This window comes from Melozone crissalis, unplaced genomic scaffold (genome assembly GCF_028551555.1).
Source record: "Melozone crissalis strain CALT ecotype California unplaced genomic scaffold, PUWL_Pcris_2 ptg000033l_1, whole genome shotgun sequence".
Classification (NCBI taxonomy): Eukaryota; Metazoa; Chordata; class Aves; order Passeriformes; family Passerellidae; genus Melozone; species Melozone crissalis.
Genome location: NW_026535811.1, coordinates 5,997,235 through 6,015,417, shown reverse-complemented (window position 1 = coordinate 6,015,417; position 18,183 = coordinate 5,997,235). Strand labels below are relative to the sequence as shown.

The 18,183-nt window shown below is 39.6% G+C and overlaps 1 protein-coding gene across 1 annotated transcript in view; it reads right to left on the bottom strand.

The window, feature by feature from the left end:
• DCP1B (decapping mRNA 1B) overlaps positions 1-18,183 on the bottom strand; it is a 41,398-nt gene continuing 23,215 nt past the window's right edge. Inside the window, exons 5-9 of the mRNA XM_054281855.1 lie at positions 16,623-16,758; positions 12,357-12,485; positions 9,570-10,409; positions 2,630-2,863; positions 1-931 (exon numbers count right to left, since the gene is read on the bottom strand). Coding sequence (XP_054137830.1) covers positions 851-931; positions 2,630-2,863; positions 9,570-10,409; positions 12,357-12,485; positions 16,623-16,758 — 1,420 coding nt within the window. The 3' untranslated portion in view covers positions 1-850. The remainder of the gene's footprint in view (positions 932-2,629; positions 2,864-9,569; positions 10,410-12,356; positions 12,486-16,622; positions 16,759-18,183) is intronic.

Genomic DNA, 18,183 nt, shown 5'->3' with positions numbered 1-18,183 from the left:
TAAAATGAAATCAGCACATTGGAGGGATTATCCATTTTTATTTTCTTTAGAAATGGATCAATGGAATTACTGTGCTCCAGGAACACACTTAAAAAAAAATTTACACCAGGTAGCATTTCCCTTAACAAATTTTCACATCGCTTATAATTATGCAGATTGGACCTGGAATAATAGAAAGATGAATCCAGTGTCACCCCAGAGTTCTGTGACAGCCAAGTACATTCACAAACCCACCCCCCCACCCCAATTCCTCAAACACCTGCAGAATCCCATCTCTACATCTAGCTAAAAATATTCTTGTCAAAATAGAAAAAGAATTTCCTACAAAAATTTTAGGGGAAGTCATGACACTTCTTCTAAATTGCCTTGCAGACAGCTAAGTACGACGATCAGTCTTCCAGAAAAGCTCCTTTTGCAGGATTTCAGGCGGATTTTGATGTTCCTAAAAATAGTCCAACATTGCCACCATGTGGTGAGGGACGGCTCAGGGAAAAGCAGGGACAAACATCTCGGCAATGAGGAACCACCGCGAGGGAAAAAGGAAACTGGATCCTGAGAACTGACTCCTCATGCCGGGAAAACAACTCTAAGCATGGACCAGGGTAAGAAAAATAAGTTAAGATATTTTGTGAATAATTCTTCAGCGTTGTGACGCTCCCCTCACTAAAGGCACAATCCATTTCTGCTCACTTTTATCTCAGTACAGCACATGTTTGCCAACAAGGAAAATCTAACTGTATGCAAAATGCCTAAGACCATTCATTTCTTCAAACATAATCATACTTGAAAATTCCAAAATCTTCTTCCTGGAGTTTAGGAAGCTGTGGAAATTTATTTAAGAGATGATCTTTCACATAGGCTTTTTCATTGCTGCCTTCCTCACGCTGAAGAGATATGCTTCATAAATAATGTTCAAGAAGTTGTCATCATTCTGAAAAACAAAAAAAACCCAACAGGTAATTGTTAGCAGGATAACTGGAGTAAAGAGATTAGAAGGTTATTCCATCTTATGGACCTGACACTTTTTAATCTTACTCTTTTTTATAAAAGGGAACAATAGCAAAGCCTTTTCTTTCACTGAAGATCTGTTTTATTTCCCATGACTGCACCTCAGCAATGAGTACACAGAAAGAAGATTTTCTAAACTCACAGTGCATTTAAATTGAGTCCAGTATTGTTGCATAATAACTCGGTGACAATACTGAAATGACAGCCCTATTTCTCTTCTTTGCCCTCATTTATCTAGGGACTTCCTTAAGCTCTGTTCTCTGTCAGGTCAGGGATGATTCCAAGCAGGTTTGAAGGAATAATGAAACACTCTGGATTGTGATCCTACACCAAAATCCTACCTGGGGAAATCCTTGCATCTTGTTTAATCCTTGCATCCCTAAGGGATGCTGTCCTTTTGCTCTGATGCTAAACTTTTCCCTTCTGAAGAACATTTTGCAAGAATGAGTCAGCCCACATCAAGAAAGAATAAGTAGCTCACATAAACACATGAGGATAATTACAATCAAGATAATATTTAAGGAAAATTAGGTGCATCCAAGATTGTAGTTTTATATAATGGAAAATGACAGCTAACAAATTGGCAGTGAATAATTTCAAGGTAACTCAGTTAATCCTAACTACCACCAAGAATAGCAGGGTTAAATATATATTTTACAAGTACAAAGTTAGAGGGTAACCCCAATTTTCCTTGACTAGTTTTTCCTCTTTAACTTCATGTACGGTTTTAATAGTATCCAGACACTCAAAGTAGGTAAAGGCAAGATAATGTGATATTTTTTTAATCCCAAAATAAAAGTAGAGGGAAAAAATGAGAAAGCCCTCCAGCTTATTAAAGATACTATTTATTTTCTGAAATTGTAAAATAAATAAAATTTTAAGTAACTTACAATAATGACTTTTAATTTTATTCCAAAGCCATACAGACACATAGTTTTGACCTATTAACTGGATGTGTTTCTCTGTCCCTTGTGTTCTGCAGCCAGGTTTTTAGTTATGTAATCACTCCTCAACTTTTACTCTTCAGATATTACTCACACAGCAAATTAAGGAAAAAAAAAATCATAATTATGCATCACACCAAAGCAGTAAACAATCATCTTATATATAACATTGTTAATGCTTTGTCACAATTAAACCTGAAAAACTGCAAGAAAAGGAATTTTATTTCCTGTAATTTTCTATTTCAAATGCTAAACTGAATTAACATACACTCATGTTATGTAGCCCATATTTTAAAGTTGCTCACACTCATCCTGCAATTTTAATCTCCCATCTGAATTCCTCTTACTGCTAACACACATCTCTGAAATATTTGGCAGCTAGGATAATCACCCATTATTTATCCTTGGCCAAAAATATAACAGATGTCTCTCTGGCTCAGAGGCTGACCTTACAAAGCTTTCAGTCATCTTTGTTCTCTCCCACCAAATTTATTACCTTTCCTGAGCCCCAAATCAGATGCATCAATCAAAACACAGCGCGCAAGGAGAGCCTGGCACAAGCAGCCCAACTTCCAACACTTATTTAATTTCAGAATTAAATTCGGAATTTAGCCAGACACAACGAGTACAGGGCGCTTGTCTCAGGGCGGGCAGCAGGATTTGGAGCGGCACGGTACCTGGATGAGGTGCAGCAGCGTTTCCTGCAGCTGCACCTTGGAGATGGAGGCGCCGCAGGGCGCGGCCGCCTCGGCGGGCAGGGGCAGCAGCAGGCTGCCCGAGCCGGGCTCGGCGCTGCCCAGCCGGCCGCTCTCGGCAGCTCTGGGCGCAGCGGGCGTGGGCTGAGCGAACACCATGGGCGACATCAGCAGCGTGGGGCTCGCCGTGGCAGGGATGCGCTGCGGGGAGATCACCTGGGCAGATAAAAACACGGGGGTCAGGTAAAGCTGTATGCGGGGAGATCACCTGGGCAGATAAAAACACGGGGGTCAGGTAAAGCTGTCTGCTCAATTCTGCGGGAATGGGGATGGGGAGAACTGCACAGAGATCAACACTGTGATGTACAACTCCAGCTCCACACCACCTCTAGGATCTACTTCCAGATGAAAAGGTCTTCCACCCAATCCGAGATTGCAGACATGGATTCAAGCGTTATAAATCTGATAGGCAAATGATCTTAGGACAACAGGAATCAGACCACTATTAAATATTAGCACTTAGAGAATGCAGCAGTAAAATCTTCCACGCAGGGACTACAAGTCAGGAAGTTTAATCTTTGAGAACATGAGACATGCAAATATCACTGTTAAAGACTAACGCCTGTGTGACTGTCATACTTTCTGGAAAAATCCCTTTGCCCGGGATTTTGCTCCTGGAAGATGAGAAGCCTCAGAGGAAAAGGAAAACAGTAATTATCTGATTTGCTTCTCCTGTGTTTTGCTCATGTGGAATGTGTTTGGAGATTGTTTACCCACAGGCGATTGTTGCATTGGTTTCATGTGAATTGTTTTGACTCATTGGCCAAGCTGTGTCAAGACTCTGAAGAGAGTCATGAGTTTTCATTATTATCTTTTTAGTCTTCTGTAAGTATCCTTTCTGTATTCTTTAGTATAGTTTAGTATAGTATTCTTTTATATAATACAATATCATAAAATAATAAGTTAGCCTTCTGAGAAGATGGAGTCAGATTCATCATTCCCTCCTCCATCTGGGCACCCACAAATACAATACCCCTATACCTAATACTAGAAAGCGTTTTCTAATTATAACTCTCAAATTACTTTATAAATAAATATATACATGTATTTTACCTTCTCATTTTACTTAAGGACAGAGAAAACAAAACTATAGATTCAGTGATTTAGCTAAAGATCCATAGTGAGGTCATGGCACTGCCAGAAACAGAACAGACACACAACCATTGACAAAATCAAAGTAGCCCTCAAAAAGAACCTTGGTGCTGCAGCAGCTCCCTCAGTATCCTAACCACACTAATCTGCACATCTGCCAAATAATTTTCACCTTCAAGTTTTGCAGTGAAACTTGGAACTGTAAATCATGCAGGATTACCAAATACTAACAGATATAATATTAGCAAATACTATATATGTAATATACAACATAACGAAAGTTAAATCATTTAGCTTGCAGACATCAGATCTCTCTCCAGGTAATTCCAGTAATAAATCTTATCCTAATTAGCCATCTTCTTGCTATTCAAGTATCCAATCTTTTTAAAGTACATACAAAGGAATTGATACAAGCTCACCAAAGCTCCTCCCATTTGGACTGGAGCATGATTTATTGCTCCCATACTAACGTGAAAGGCTATTGGATCACTTCACTCTGTGTCCTGGATTACATATCAGTTTTGAAGAAAAATTAAGGTTAAGAAAACAGAACTGAGGTTGATTTCCTAGGTATGCAAAGCCACACAGATTAGCATTAAAGAACAGTCACATTTTTGTAGCTTGTCTCTCTCCTACTTATCATTGTTCTGTCCAAGACATTTCTGAACAATTTTTGTGAGACCATGATACAAAGACAAATAGAAACAAAGAGGACTGAGATTTCATGCTGTTTTATGGAAAATTTAAGGAAGCAGAAAGGCTAGGGGTCAGGAAAGAAAGCATTCAATATACACCTAACACAAAAGTCTCACTTTTCCCCCTCCCAACATTTACCCAGTTAGGTAAATATTGTGTCTGTTTCTCAAACACAGATTGTACTACACAGAGTACTACAAATCTCTAGACTGCAGCTTTCTTCCAACCCCACAGAATGTAATCAAAACAGCAATGGCCAGGTCTTGCTCCAAGCCTCTCACTGAGCGGAGGTATTACAAACTGACTGAAGGTTTGCACACTTATGCTTGAAAAACAACACTCATTTTAGAGGAAAACCAGTGTGAGTCCAAAGTGACATCCCTCTGTAGAGCGAGACCTTCAGCCTGTGCACAGATCTGTGGAACACCAACTACCCCCAGATACTCATCCCAATGCTTCTGCTCTCCTCATCCACGCTGCTGCAGCAACTTCTCTTTCATTTACCTCCAGCAAAATTGGCAGGGCTTGCTTAAACAGGATGATTCTTCCTAATGTGATTGCAAGAATGCATACACAAAACTGCTGTACAAGGGCAGAAACCTCCTGCAAAGGGAAGGTTGGGAGCAGCTGGAGGAGATGCAGTGCCCCACTAACAGAGCTTCATCTACAGCAGACTCTGTCAGCCCCAGATAACACAGCCTTCCAAATCTAAAGACATTTTTCTCATTTGCCCAAGGCAAACAAACAAAACCTGAGACAAACTGTGCCTTTAATAATACACAGCTCCTCCTGACAAACACATGTTGTGGTTTAAGAGACTCATGAAGAATGCTTTGTCTTCTCTGGATAGAAAAGTACATATTGGTAGGACATGCCAAGCATATGGAAACTGTATGGAATGAGCAATATTGCCATCTGCTGGTGACACAGCCAACATCCACAGGTCATGCACAACTTCAAACACTGTCAGAAGAAGAATGGAGTTTGTGTCTTTTTTTAGTGCAGAGCATTTATGTCTGTCCTCAGTATTACAATGTATTTTTTGCTAACAGCACAAGCTCAAAGCTTCTGCCATTGAACAAATCTTTACATAAAAACCATGGATTGTTTGGGGTTTGTTTTAAAAATAAAGCAAAACTTTCATTTGAGACTCAGCTCAGATCACCTGGAGTCAGTGGGACAACTGTCACCCACCAGCAAACAGGATGCTGAGCTTGGCACTACCAGTGCAATTCCTGTAACACCAAGCTTTTGCAGAAGGTACTGTAAATGCTCTGTAGCCTTTGGACCAATCTTTTACCTTTGAGTAACTTCTCACCATTCATAAGAGCCCTTCCAAAATTCTGTTGATCAACTTCTTACCCACAGAAACCGAACTGCTTCTTCCTCCATTATCTCCAGCTGTCAGGTCAACACTTAAATCTCTGAGTCACTAATAACAGAGTAGGAGTCTGCCATCAGCTGTGCAGCAAAGAACAAAAAAATGTGCAGAATAACTGGTGCAGTATCTAACATCCCTTCCCTGAAGCCCAAATGCTCACTAAGATGTCAGACTGGTGCTCTGTGTGGCTGTTGGCAGCTGGATGATACCAAATTCACAGATCTCCATGAACCAAGGAGTGCACTGGGTCTCCTGCAATGCAAACTGGCACCTGCTGTGGCTTCCTATATGGACAGAATTCCCAGGTGGAGCAAGTGGAACATCAGCACCCAGTGTGTGTGCTGTGGGCCTAAGCAGTTTGCAGAGGCATTGCTTACAACTGAGAACATCATTCTGAGAATGGTTTAGGAACTTTAAAAGCAGTTAATTAAAACAAAGCTGGCTACAACGCTAACATTCCTTTGTCTTTCAAGTTTAATTTAGAATATTTTAATTGATGTTTAGCTACAGAACCTAAAATTACTTCTTGAAACAAGTTTAATGCACCTATTTGCATTATAGAATTACTGAAACTGCAGTCAGGACAACAGAGAAGCAGTGCTGTGATGCTCACACCACACACACTGGGGTTTCATGCACATACTCAGAAGATGTAACATTATGTACAAAATACATTCTTGATGGAAAAATGCTCCAAGAAATATGAAAAACAAGCTGTGAGACACGTGGCCTTCTGAAGAAATGATAAATTTGTGTCTGGGTTATTGTAAGCAGTTTTAAAACCATAATTCTGATTAACACTTAAGCATGCATGTACCTATAACCAGGATAACACATCCCTAACACTAAACATACCCCTAAAAGCCCACTGTAGATTAATGCTTTTTTATTGTCTCTTAAGCACACGTTACTCACTGTCTGCATAAGGAATATTTCACAAAACAGGGCTGGCACCACACCAGGCTCAATGCTTCCAAGTATTATTCTTTGGCTTTTGCGTTTTCCATTTTTTTCTTTTCCCATTTTTTGGTAACTGGTCTCTTCCTTCTCATGTGGGAGATCACAGTTCTTGTACCATATGGAGTTGCAGCAGAAGCCAATTTAAACTTGGACTTGTAATGTGTCAGTTGTGGAAAGGACTATTGCTTACATTTTCTTAGTGCTGCTGATGGATTGAGGGTGTTCCTTTAATCTGATTTTTCCAACAACAGACACTGCTCAGATACCTCTCTATTCCTGTCAGACTTTTGCTTTTTCTGTATGCTGAAGCATAGTAGGAGAGGCAATACCAAAAGACAAATAATTACAGAGAACAAACCTTTTGCTGCACTTGTTGTCAGAATCTGCTTTGATCAATTTTGCATGAGCATGTGCAGATATATTTGTGCCAATTCAATTTCACTCAAATATCTACTCTGCAGGCATGGCAGCACTTGAAGCCCCTGGTCTACTGCAAGGATAATATTATAAAAAGATTAATGTTGGTTTTAAAGGTTGGTTTTTATCTTCCAGGTTGTTTTTCAAAAGCAGGCTTGTTTTGTGTGCCTAATTCATGGCTTCCAAAGGAACAGAGTCCTTCCTTCATTTTTAGCCTCCCTGCTTTTGCTTTAGTGCAATCTGCTGCATGTGAAAGAGGCCATTCCTCCCAGACTGCAGAGCTTTAGGTGTCCTAAGCAATAATTAGTAGCACTTTCATTATCATTTTTAGTCTATGCACTAAATCTCCAAATTTAATGCATCTAATATTGTGTTGATAGCAGCTGTGGCAGCCTGGGAACTCCTCAGCAGCCTCAGCCTCCTTGTTCTGCTCACAGCCCTGCAAAGGAAGACTGCGAATCTCAGCTGCTGCCTTTTTTTTTAAGGCAAACTTGCAGCAATAATCACAGTGAATGAGCCTTGCTCCAGAGAAGACTTTTCTGTTCTATCCATACTCAAGCAGTCAAAGTGCTGCAATTGCATTAGACCCAGACCTCAGGAACTGCCTTTCCATATTGCAATTAATACTGGCACCACTGTCTTTTTCATATATACAAAATTAAAGTCATTTGCCATAGCAACATCTGTAGGGATTTTTCATCTGAAAAATATATCAGCATATTTCCTTATTTTTTATTCATGCATACTGACTTACAGTTTAGAGCCTGGACTTGCCTCATTTCACTTTTACCTCCATTATGTCCTTCCTCATGCTATCAGTACATGTACCAGTGAATCACACAATTTCTTACATTTAAAGCAGGCAAGTTCCATTCCCAGTGAAAACAAATCAATTTGTTTGACTTTGGATCCTCCTTTTATTCTTTAGCTCTCCACCGGAAAGTCAAAGTTACCATCTGCAAGCAACTGATTCTGAATAATTTCAATGACTAATCCCCAAAAAACTCTTTCATACAGATTCAGATCCTACTGCATTAATTAAAAGAACAAAAATAATGATGGCTATTTGCTGTATCAAATTAATATTCCTCCCACTTCTCTCATGGAATTAGAAAACTTGACCTGTCACAAACTTAGTGACAGATGTGGCTCTTTTATTATTAAATGAACTCTTTCAGACTCTTCATGTATAGAGGAACTTTCTAGCATCTTGAAATATCCTGTAGTCTTTCAATCAGGTTTGACAGAATTAGAAAAACAGAATGAAAGAGAAAAACAGAAAAGAGAAATTAAAAAGAGAATAGAACAGAAATACAATAATGGAATAGTCACAATAGAAAAGCAGCTCTTCAACTTTACACTGGAAAGAGGAATACTTGGCATCAGTAATTTCAGACTCCAGTATCCTACAGCCTATCCCCAAAAAAGGAAGCTGAAAAGGGCTTAGATGCATTCCCAGACAGGACATGTAAAGACATTCTAGTGCAGAAAATCCTACAGAAAATGAAGTTGTTAAAGCCAGTAGTTGTTTTAGATGGGACATTCTGTAATTGCACATGTTGCTTTTCTGAAGAACATAAAACTGTACTCAGAGAGATACAGTCTCTTAACATCTCCTGAATTTTTTAAGACACCAATCTGACTTCTGGGATCAAAATAAAAGAGAATTTTTTAATGCCATTCAGGCACAAGACCTTTTTTCTAAATAATACAGAGCAAATTAAAGAAAAACAACTAATGAATATCTAGAAATAGCAGGTGTGGTACAAGATAACTGACCAATATCCAAATAATTCCAAAAGCTGCTGTTAGAAAACAAGGGACATTTTAAGTATCTTTAGCAACTGGCATACAAAAGAATGCACATCTACACAGAGGAAGCTATGACTAATTTTGCAGAAAATAATTATTAAACCCAAAATATTACACTCAGTAGCAAGCAATTACACATAACAGCCCAAGAATGGCAAGTGAAAACTGGGTGACTTTTCAAAGGGGCTCTGGGACAACCCAGCAGTGCAGTATTTCTGGTCATCATTGATGTGTAATGGATGTGGCCTTCAGGATTTACAGTATCACATCTTGGTAAATCAGAACTTACTCAATGTTGGGAAAACATCACCTGCAAAATGAATCATGTGCAACATGCAGCAGGAGAATGAAGCCAAGAAAACATCAAGTTTAAAAGACTGCTGCATTTGTATTTATTTATGAAGTTCCCCATTTACCTGGAAGAGAGTGCTCTGTTTCCTGACCTCAGAAAACATCAGGTTTAAAAGACTGCATTTGTATTTATTTACGAAGTTCCCCATTTACCTGGAAGAGAGTGCTCTGTTTTTCTGTGCCTGGAGCCTTTTCTATCCAGGAATCCAGTGGTTTCAGGGTATTGGTGTTCTGGGTAACAACTGGGAACTTAGCTGCCAACGTTGGTCTGCTGGATACATGGAGCTGCTGTTCTTGCTGCACTATCTGGAGTTTTTTCAATAATTCTTGAGGTGAAATCACCCCAGAATTGGCTGCTTGATTGCCAGAGAGAGGAAGTGCCTGTCTGGGGAGTTTGGATTGTTCTTTCCCAAGCGTCTGGGCCTCTAAAGTCTGGCCTGGTAGGGACCCATTGAAATACACCAGAGGGGGCTGGCTCATGCTGTTTCCTGGTGCTGCAGGTGCTCCAACAGGAGCAGGAGTCCTGCTGAACACGGCAGCCGTCGAGTTCACAGCTCCTGCGGCACTGGGCTCCATTTTCGCCACCGATCCTGCCTGACTCTGCAATTTCTGCAGGAGGCTCTGAGCGCCAGCAGCGTCCTGAGCTCCGTGGGCCGTGGCCACGCCGTGGGCAGGCACGGGCTGGAAGAGGCCCGTGAAAGCGTCCCCGACGGGGGGGACGCCGCCGTTCTCACACAGGCGGCTCTCGGGGAGCTCGGCCAGCGGCCGCAGCTCGGTGCCCCGCACCATCAGCTTCTGGATGGCGGGGCACAGCTGCTTCTCGGCGCCCGGGGAGTGCCTGCCGGGCTCCTCGTAGGACAGCGAGCGCACCACGCCCTGCCTCGCCGGGACGCTCTCCTGGGGCTGCTTGCTGAGCGCCTCAGAGCCGTCTGCCCTGTCCTGTTTGCCAAACAGCGCCGTCAAGGACAAGTGCTGCGGCTCAGGATCCGCGTTCTGCGAGGGGACAAAGGAAAAGAGTGAACGCAGCTTCCTCCTGCAGGAGTTACATTGTTACAGACATATTTTATGAAATATCCTTTCGTTAGGATTTTTTCTCCTGAGAAGCTGAGATGCCTCAGTATTACAGCGACCCGATGAGGTCTCCAGGGTGAGAGAAGGATGAGAATCTTGTTTCATGATCAGAAGGCTGGATTTATTGATATAAGATATATAATACATTATAACTATACTAAAAAGAATAAGGAGAGAAGTCGCAGAGGCTGCTAACCTAAGAATAGAATAGAAAAGAATCCAAAACCAAGAGAATTCTCTGTCCCTGTGTTCCAGAGAGCTTGCCCTGTGATTGGCCCTTAATTGTACACATGGAACATGAACCAATCACAGGTGCATCCTATTGCATTCCACAGCAGCTGATAATCATTGTTTACATTCTCTTTCTGGGGCCTCAGCTTCCCAGAAGATGAACAAGTTCCAAAGAAAGGATTTCTATGAAAAAAATGTCTGCAACACCTCAGAAACAAAATTTCACAATAATTATCTGCTGCTGTGGAACACAACAGGTGCATCTTTGATTGGTCTCATGTGGTTGTTTTTAATTAATGGCCAATCACAGTCAGCTGGCTCAGACTCTCGGATCAGTCACAAGATTTTATTATCATTCCATTCCTTTCCTTTCAAAGCCTCCTGATGAAATCCTTTCTTCTATTATTTTAATATACCATTTTCTTTTAAAATAATATATATCATAAAAATATATATCTATATGTCACAGACATCTTTTGTGGAAAATGCTTTCTTTAGGAGTTTTCCTCTTCTGGGAAGCTGAGGCCCCGGAAAGAGAAGGTAAACAATAATTATCTGCTGATGTGGAATGCAGTAGGTGCACCTGTGATTGGCTCATGTTCCATGTTTACAATTAAGGGCCAATCACAAGACCAAGCTCGGGGACAGATTCACAGAGAGCTCTCTTGTTATGAGATTCCTACTCTATTCTTAGCTTAGCAGCTTCTGAACTTTTCTCTCTATTCCTATTAGTATAGTCTTAACGTATTATATATCATAAATTAATAAATCCAGCCTTCTGATCATGAAGCAAGATTCTCGTCTATCTCTTCACCCCTGAAGACCCTTACAAGTCATGTAACATCTATAAATAAAATATATATCATAAATCAGCCTTCTGAAACACTGAGTCAAGATTCTCATCTCTTCCCTGGTCCTGGGACCCCTGTGAACACCACATTCCATTAAGTGGTGACAATATTTAGCCAGCAGAATTCAATGAAAAGCTGAGAAAGCTGCTATACTCTTTTTTTCCCCAAGAGGATTTTTAATAGTTTTGTCACATAGGAAGGGCAAGAAGACTGTTGTCAAGCTGCTAATGTGGGAGAAAATCAGCAAATCTGAGACATAGCAGTGGCTTTGCTTTAAATAACATGAAAGAGCATCTTCTTTTACAGCCATCAGTACAATATTAGTAAGAGACAGAAATCTGCCTGTGTATGAAGTAGAGCCACTTCTTGTGCATCTGCTGGTCACAGCTGAATTCAATTTTTAGGATTTTGCACTGTGATTTGGCTTGAAGATATATGAAGAGACTTTTCTTTATTTCAATGATTTCCACTGAGGAAAAAAAAAAAAGCCAAAAACCAAACAAAACCCCACAAAGTGTGGTCGAGCAATTGACTAGATCAGCTTGTGATCAAAACATGCCGTGAAATTTGCAAGACCAATATTTCTTTGTTGCATCAGCACAGTGTGTCTGTAGTTTGTGTGTTTCCACATCATACAGTGGGGGTTAGGGAGCTTTCACAAACCAGATTAGTTGTGCTTTAAAATCATTCTTACAGTGGTTGCATCTCAAGTTCTTGCAGTGACCTCAAACCAATGTTCCTGTTGCTCAGAGCAGCAGCAGCAGTCAGAAAACACCCCAGATTTTACCTTGCCCTGCTGGGAGATTCGCTGCTGCTGGTTCTCACTCGGCTTCACTGGAATGGGTTTGATCAGGTTGGGGTTGCTGTAGATTGCAGAGGAACTGGTTATTTGTTTTGGCTCTGAGCAGGTCTTACACTGCAACACAAAAAAAGGGTTTCTTAGCATGTGTGACAATGTATTTCTCCCCAGTTCCCAACCACAGTAAAATACAGACATAACCAGGTATTCAATAACCAAAATACTAACTGCAGCACTGATGATGAAGTATTGTGCTATTAGAAGAACTGTAGCAACTGCAACCTAATTTTCTAAAACCACAAGACATATGTAAAACTGAACACTTGATTCCAGGATTTCTCTCTAATTTAAATCTCAGCTCTTTTTGGCCTTCTGCTTTTCCTGCACTTCAAAAACATAAAATACTTTTAAAAAGCACCTTAAAAACCAAGCAACAGACATGCTTTTCCTGCATGCAACAGGCAGCTAGAAGGATTAATGGGCCCATAAAGATAATTTAAAATGCTTTTGTCAAAAAGTAGAATAACAACTCTTAACTCTTTTACATAAATCTTCACATGGTAGGAACTGGTAGGATGCATATACATGTACAGAAAAGTAATTAAAGATTTAATCAATTTGTAGAATAAGTAGGATTTCTTATTATGAAAAAGATGGTCAGAGACAGATTACTAAAAGTGATCAGGGACAAAAAATGTTATGTGGAGAGAGAATGGCGTGACTTAATTCAGAAAAAACACATAAAATGCTCTATGAAAGAGAAAAAGTAAATGGAAAAGGAAAATGTGAATAAGATGCTATACATAACATACATAAGATGCTATACATAACAATATAGTCAATGAAACTAAAAAAGCATTCTACTGTTGTCAGTAGAAAAGAAGACAGTCTCTTAGAAGTCATTGTCCCTTGATACAGTTGAAACCAGGAAACTGGAAAGATTTTTAGAAGAATTATTTAACAAGAAGCTAATAGAATTAACTATTAATTCTAACCCCACTCAAATATACAAAGCTGATCACTTAACCCATTTCTGACAATAAACAAATAAAGACATGCTGGTTCCAGGGCTGCCCAGGAAAGCAGAACTGGAGTTCTTGTGGGGACTTAAGGGGCTTTAGTAGATCCTCAATAATTTCACTTGTTTGTCAGATTGGACAGACCCTACATGGACCAAAACTGCATTTCAGTAAGATTAAATAGCTGGGGTTTTTTTTCCCCCCAAACAGTTCTCTTTCTAATGGTTCTGCCTTTTCTTCAATGTATCTTCTTCTCATTGCTATTTTCCAGCCCAACCTGTTGGCAAAAAGCACATACATTTTTTCTTTAACGCCACAGATAACATCCTCTTGAATATTTCCCAGTGAGTTCTGCAGAATTTAAATAATACCCTTATTTCCTCAGGATATTTTAATAGGCTGAATTCCTCAGAAACCTTAAGTACCTTAGATTCCACTGTCATACCCTGCATAATCACAGCACTAAGCCTATAAAAATGAGGTGAGAAGCAGTAGTGTTTAACAGAGTCATCACTACATGAGCATATTTTAGACCAAATTCCTCAGCCAAATGAGCATCAGTACACACAAGAATGACATTGACCTGACTTGGTATCATTGCTGTGACTTGATAACAAGGCTAGTAGGTTGCTATCAAACACAGAAGCACATGGAGGAGAAAAGAAGCCTGTGATGATTCCAGAGGCATCTGTAACTATTGGAGCTCAGAATTTAAAGCCATTTTGGCAGATGGGAGCACAGCCTGGCTGGTGAGGAAGTTGGGAGCACTAGCATGGCATTTTAAGCACCTGTCAAGTGGACAGGTAAAGAAGATATCAGATGCTATTATCAACAAATAATAGCAAAGAGCAGCATGAAAGAAATCCCACCATGCTCTGTAGTGAGAGAACCAGAGAACATCTGGCAATTCCTACACCTTGCTCACAGCTCTGTCCTTTAGTCAGCTGTCCTGTTCAAAGCCCTGCTGCTACCAAAGATTGCTAAGTAACCAAAAGGGTCTAAGATCAAGTCAAAGAAAGGCTCAGCAACACTGGAACAAAACTAGACACATATGGTCCATGTGGATCAAAAAAGCAAGAAAAAAATCACTGAGGGGGTTTTGGCAAGCTTGGTAGAGTCACAGATATTCAAAGCAAACAACAGCTCTGTGTTGTGAGATTGATACTCCACCTGTACAATATGAAGCTGGAAATGGTAAATGCTGGGAGAGGAACTGTGCAGCACAGAGTTCACCCCAGAGCTTGGGCTGCAGCACAGGACAAGGCACAATGGGAAAGGACAAACCCATTTTGTCATGATTTGTTCTCTACCCTTGCAGCTCTTGAGCTGGTTTCTCCCTGGCTGTCAGTGGGGCCAGCTTTTCCTTACCAGAGGTCAAGAGAAGGCAAGTGTGTAAGAAGTAGATCTAAAAAAATAACTCAGTGGTTTGGCAACTTAAAGCTCCATCAATTCAAAAAGGAAGAGAAAGCTGTGTGTTTTATTTTGCGTGTAATGTAATCTCCAAATGTATAACATAATTTGGGAACAAGGAACTTCAAAATGAGTTACACTCTTAAAAATTGAGTAAAATTCCTTAAAATTTTGAAAATTGATGCTCTTGAACTGATTCTACAGCTTCCAACACTTTAAAACACTCTTCACTGAATAAACACAATTCAAAGAAGAGAACAACATATTTCATAACTAATTTCAGCAGATCAGACTGTAAGTAATAAAACATACGTTGACAAGCAAGTAGATGTCATAAACCAGTCAAAACCCATGACTGCTCTGAAACATATTGACATTAAATAGAAAAATGGTTGTCATTGCCTTTATTTATCACACTCTTTAGAAATTTATATTACTAGCAATACAAGAAATCATACACATCCTGTTCATGAGAGGTCAGGCATTCATAGCACTCATGTCCCAGATGAGGAGGAAGTTTTTATGTTATTTTTTTATGTCCTTGGCAATCCCTTAAATGCAGAAAGATTAAAGATAAAGTAAGAAGCAAATCTGAAAAAGATTCTAAAGGGAAAAGAGTCCTAAAAGCTATTATTTAAACAACAGAATTTCCTCTCCTTTGTCTTGTTTCCTGTGTGCTTATGCAGAAATGGAAGGAAACATCTTTTAGATTTATCACCCTCTTTTCACAGAATCTGAAGACAGCCTAATATTTTCCAGTTTTCCATCTGCAGTATTTTTAAGGTTATCTAATGAAAACCCTTTAAACATTTCAGAACATCTCAAGTCATATTCTCTGATGCCAAGATTAGATAATGATTCAGTATTAAAAGATGGGAAAAATACCAGGTTTTGCAAGTGTTTGTCCACTATAATACATTAAATCTCTACTACAGAAAATACAAAGCCCCCAAGCTTCAACAGAAACAACACACAATCAAAATTTAGGCTCCATTTCACCCTAGCTCAAAACAGTTTGCATCATCTTTCTGAGGATTTTATTAGTAGCTACATTTCAGAAAAATAAACACAAGAAATGTAAAGAGATAAAAGTTAAGATGTATGTACATTGCCAGACTCTCAGGGAACACTGAGGAGCTCTATTATTGCATGACAGCACATAAGCAATACAGGAAACAGCAGCAGGAACCTGCAGGCTCTGTAACAATTTGTAGCTTATATATAGATAGTTAAAATTATTAGATTTTTATTCCCCAAAGTAAAACGTTTTTGATTGCTCAATAATAGAGAACATTATTAGTCCATTAGTTACTTCTTTATTTAGAAGCCTCAGAAGACCAAAGCAGCACACGGGCTGAAATCATACTACATTTCAACCTTTTCATTTCCTTCCATTAGTGCCTGAAAGGAGCTAACAACCACAATTAAAAGCAGTAACTTCACTGTCAAAAGTCTCCTGAACCAAGTCCTTTGTGCAAAGCACAGAAACCACAGCAGGTAAATACTTCAGCCAGAACGAGGGCACAGCTTGCAGGGGCTCCTCAATAGCCACAAGAGCTCTAAGGGTCAGATGAAAGGTAATTTATACTTGCTCTGAGCCTCTGCTATTCAACAATTCATCATATCCACATTCTCCTGCCAGAACTTGCTATTGACAGCACTAATTTCTTTTGAATTTTTAGCAAATTCTGTCAAAAAAAATTTTACCAGCCACTTCTACAAAAAATGAGAGAGCACACTGTCCAAAATCCCCCTGAGTAGAACTATTCCAAACCCAAAATCAAACCTTTTATGTTTCATACTGTAAAGTGGGAGCAAGTCTCACCTTGGTATACTCATCTTTGGCCTTGGTAAGCATCCTTAAGATATCCACTTCTTTGTTATTGGCAGAATTCATGATCATGGGGGACACCCCTGTTCCTGTGCCCTGCTGTGCTTTGAATTGTTCCTGCTGAGTTAGGCTGAAAGGTGGAGGATATATGAGAAAAAAAAAGTACAAATAAAACAAAAACTTAACCACAATTACTGTACAATACTTAATTGAAACTCAAATATTTGTCTTTCCCCATCTACATTAAAATGTGCAGTTAAAAAATCCCTATTAAAAGATCTCTATAAAATCATAATTTGACATAAGATTAATTTTCTCCAATCTTGACTACACTAGACCATAGAATAAAATTTCCATAACTGAGTCACAATTTCTATACCCAGAAGGAGCAGGGAATTTATAGTGTTATTCAGTTCTGCTGGTGGTGGAGGATGGCAAACACACACACAAATCAGGCATTAAGTACTAGCAAATGACCAATTTCCTGCCCCAGCTGTTTTATTATTATTGTAGAATGCTGAGAATTAAAACACACAGCCAATTGGCTGAGCAACAGGGTATTTTTTATCTATATGAAATACTGCTATTATAAACCACTACACATGGTTTACATTTGCATGAATCCTCTGAAAACTAGGTTTTATTGTAGTAAATTACCAGTTTGAGAGCACCTAATCACCACCAACTGAAACTTGAGCTAGTTAACTAAAATGAGCCGTCAAAAACCTGGGCTTCCTAGGGTTCATTGTTTATTTCTGTAAATTCATCCCCATCAATTATTTCTTGGGTCACAGCTGACTCATTTTAGAGCTGTAGGATATACAGCAAAACCAACAAACCCCACTGAACAAAACCCCACCACTGTCCCAGTCTGCATTTCACACTGTTTTGTCACTGCAAAATGAAAAGCAGCAGGTATTTCTTCAAAAAAAGGATATATGGAGGAAAGATAACTACCTTCCCATCCAGTATTTTATCACAAATCCTACCTGGTGTCTAATCCTATATACCACAGGCAGCTGGAATAGCCATCACTGCCTGTTCCTACCCAGCCCCTTTACAACATCCTCCCCATTATAGCTCTGAAAAATGTAGATTGCATATGTTGATAAAATCTGTATGACTTCAGCTCCCTTGTTCTCCAAGCAAACATGAAAACCTGCAGGACACAGTCCTAAAAAAAAGGGTCCCTGCAAACAACACAGAAAATTGAGCCCTGTCTATCCTGGACATGAGAAGAGAAGAGTGATATTGAAAAAAGCTATATGACATTCTTAGGATAAAATACAGCTGAGAACACAGTTCTGTGTGAAATCTTCACCTCTGGCTGGACTGCAAAATTAAAGTTAAACATTTAGAAAAACACATTTTTATGTGCATGAAAGCAATGAGTTTAAAGCTAATTGAAGTCTTGCTTTAAATGCCAAAACCAAAGTGAATTTTCTATCTATTGCTAAGAAATGAGGAAGCAGGGATTCAGCCATGCTGTAAAAACCCCACAGAAATTGTATCAATACAGCATGCCCTCCTGATATCCTCTACTTACCTTAATATA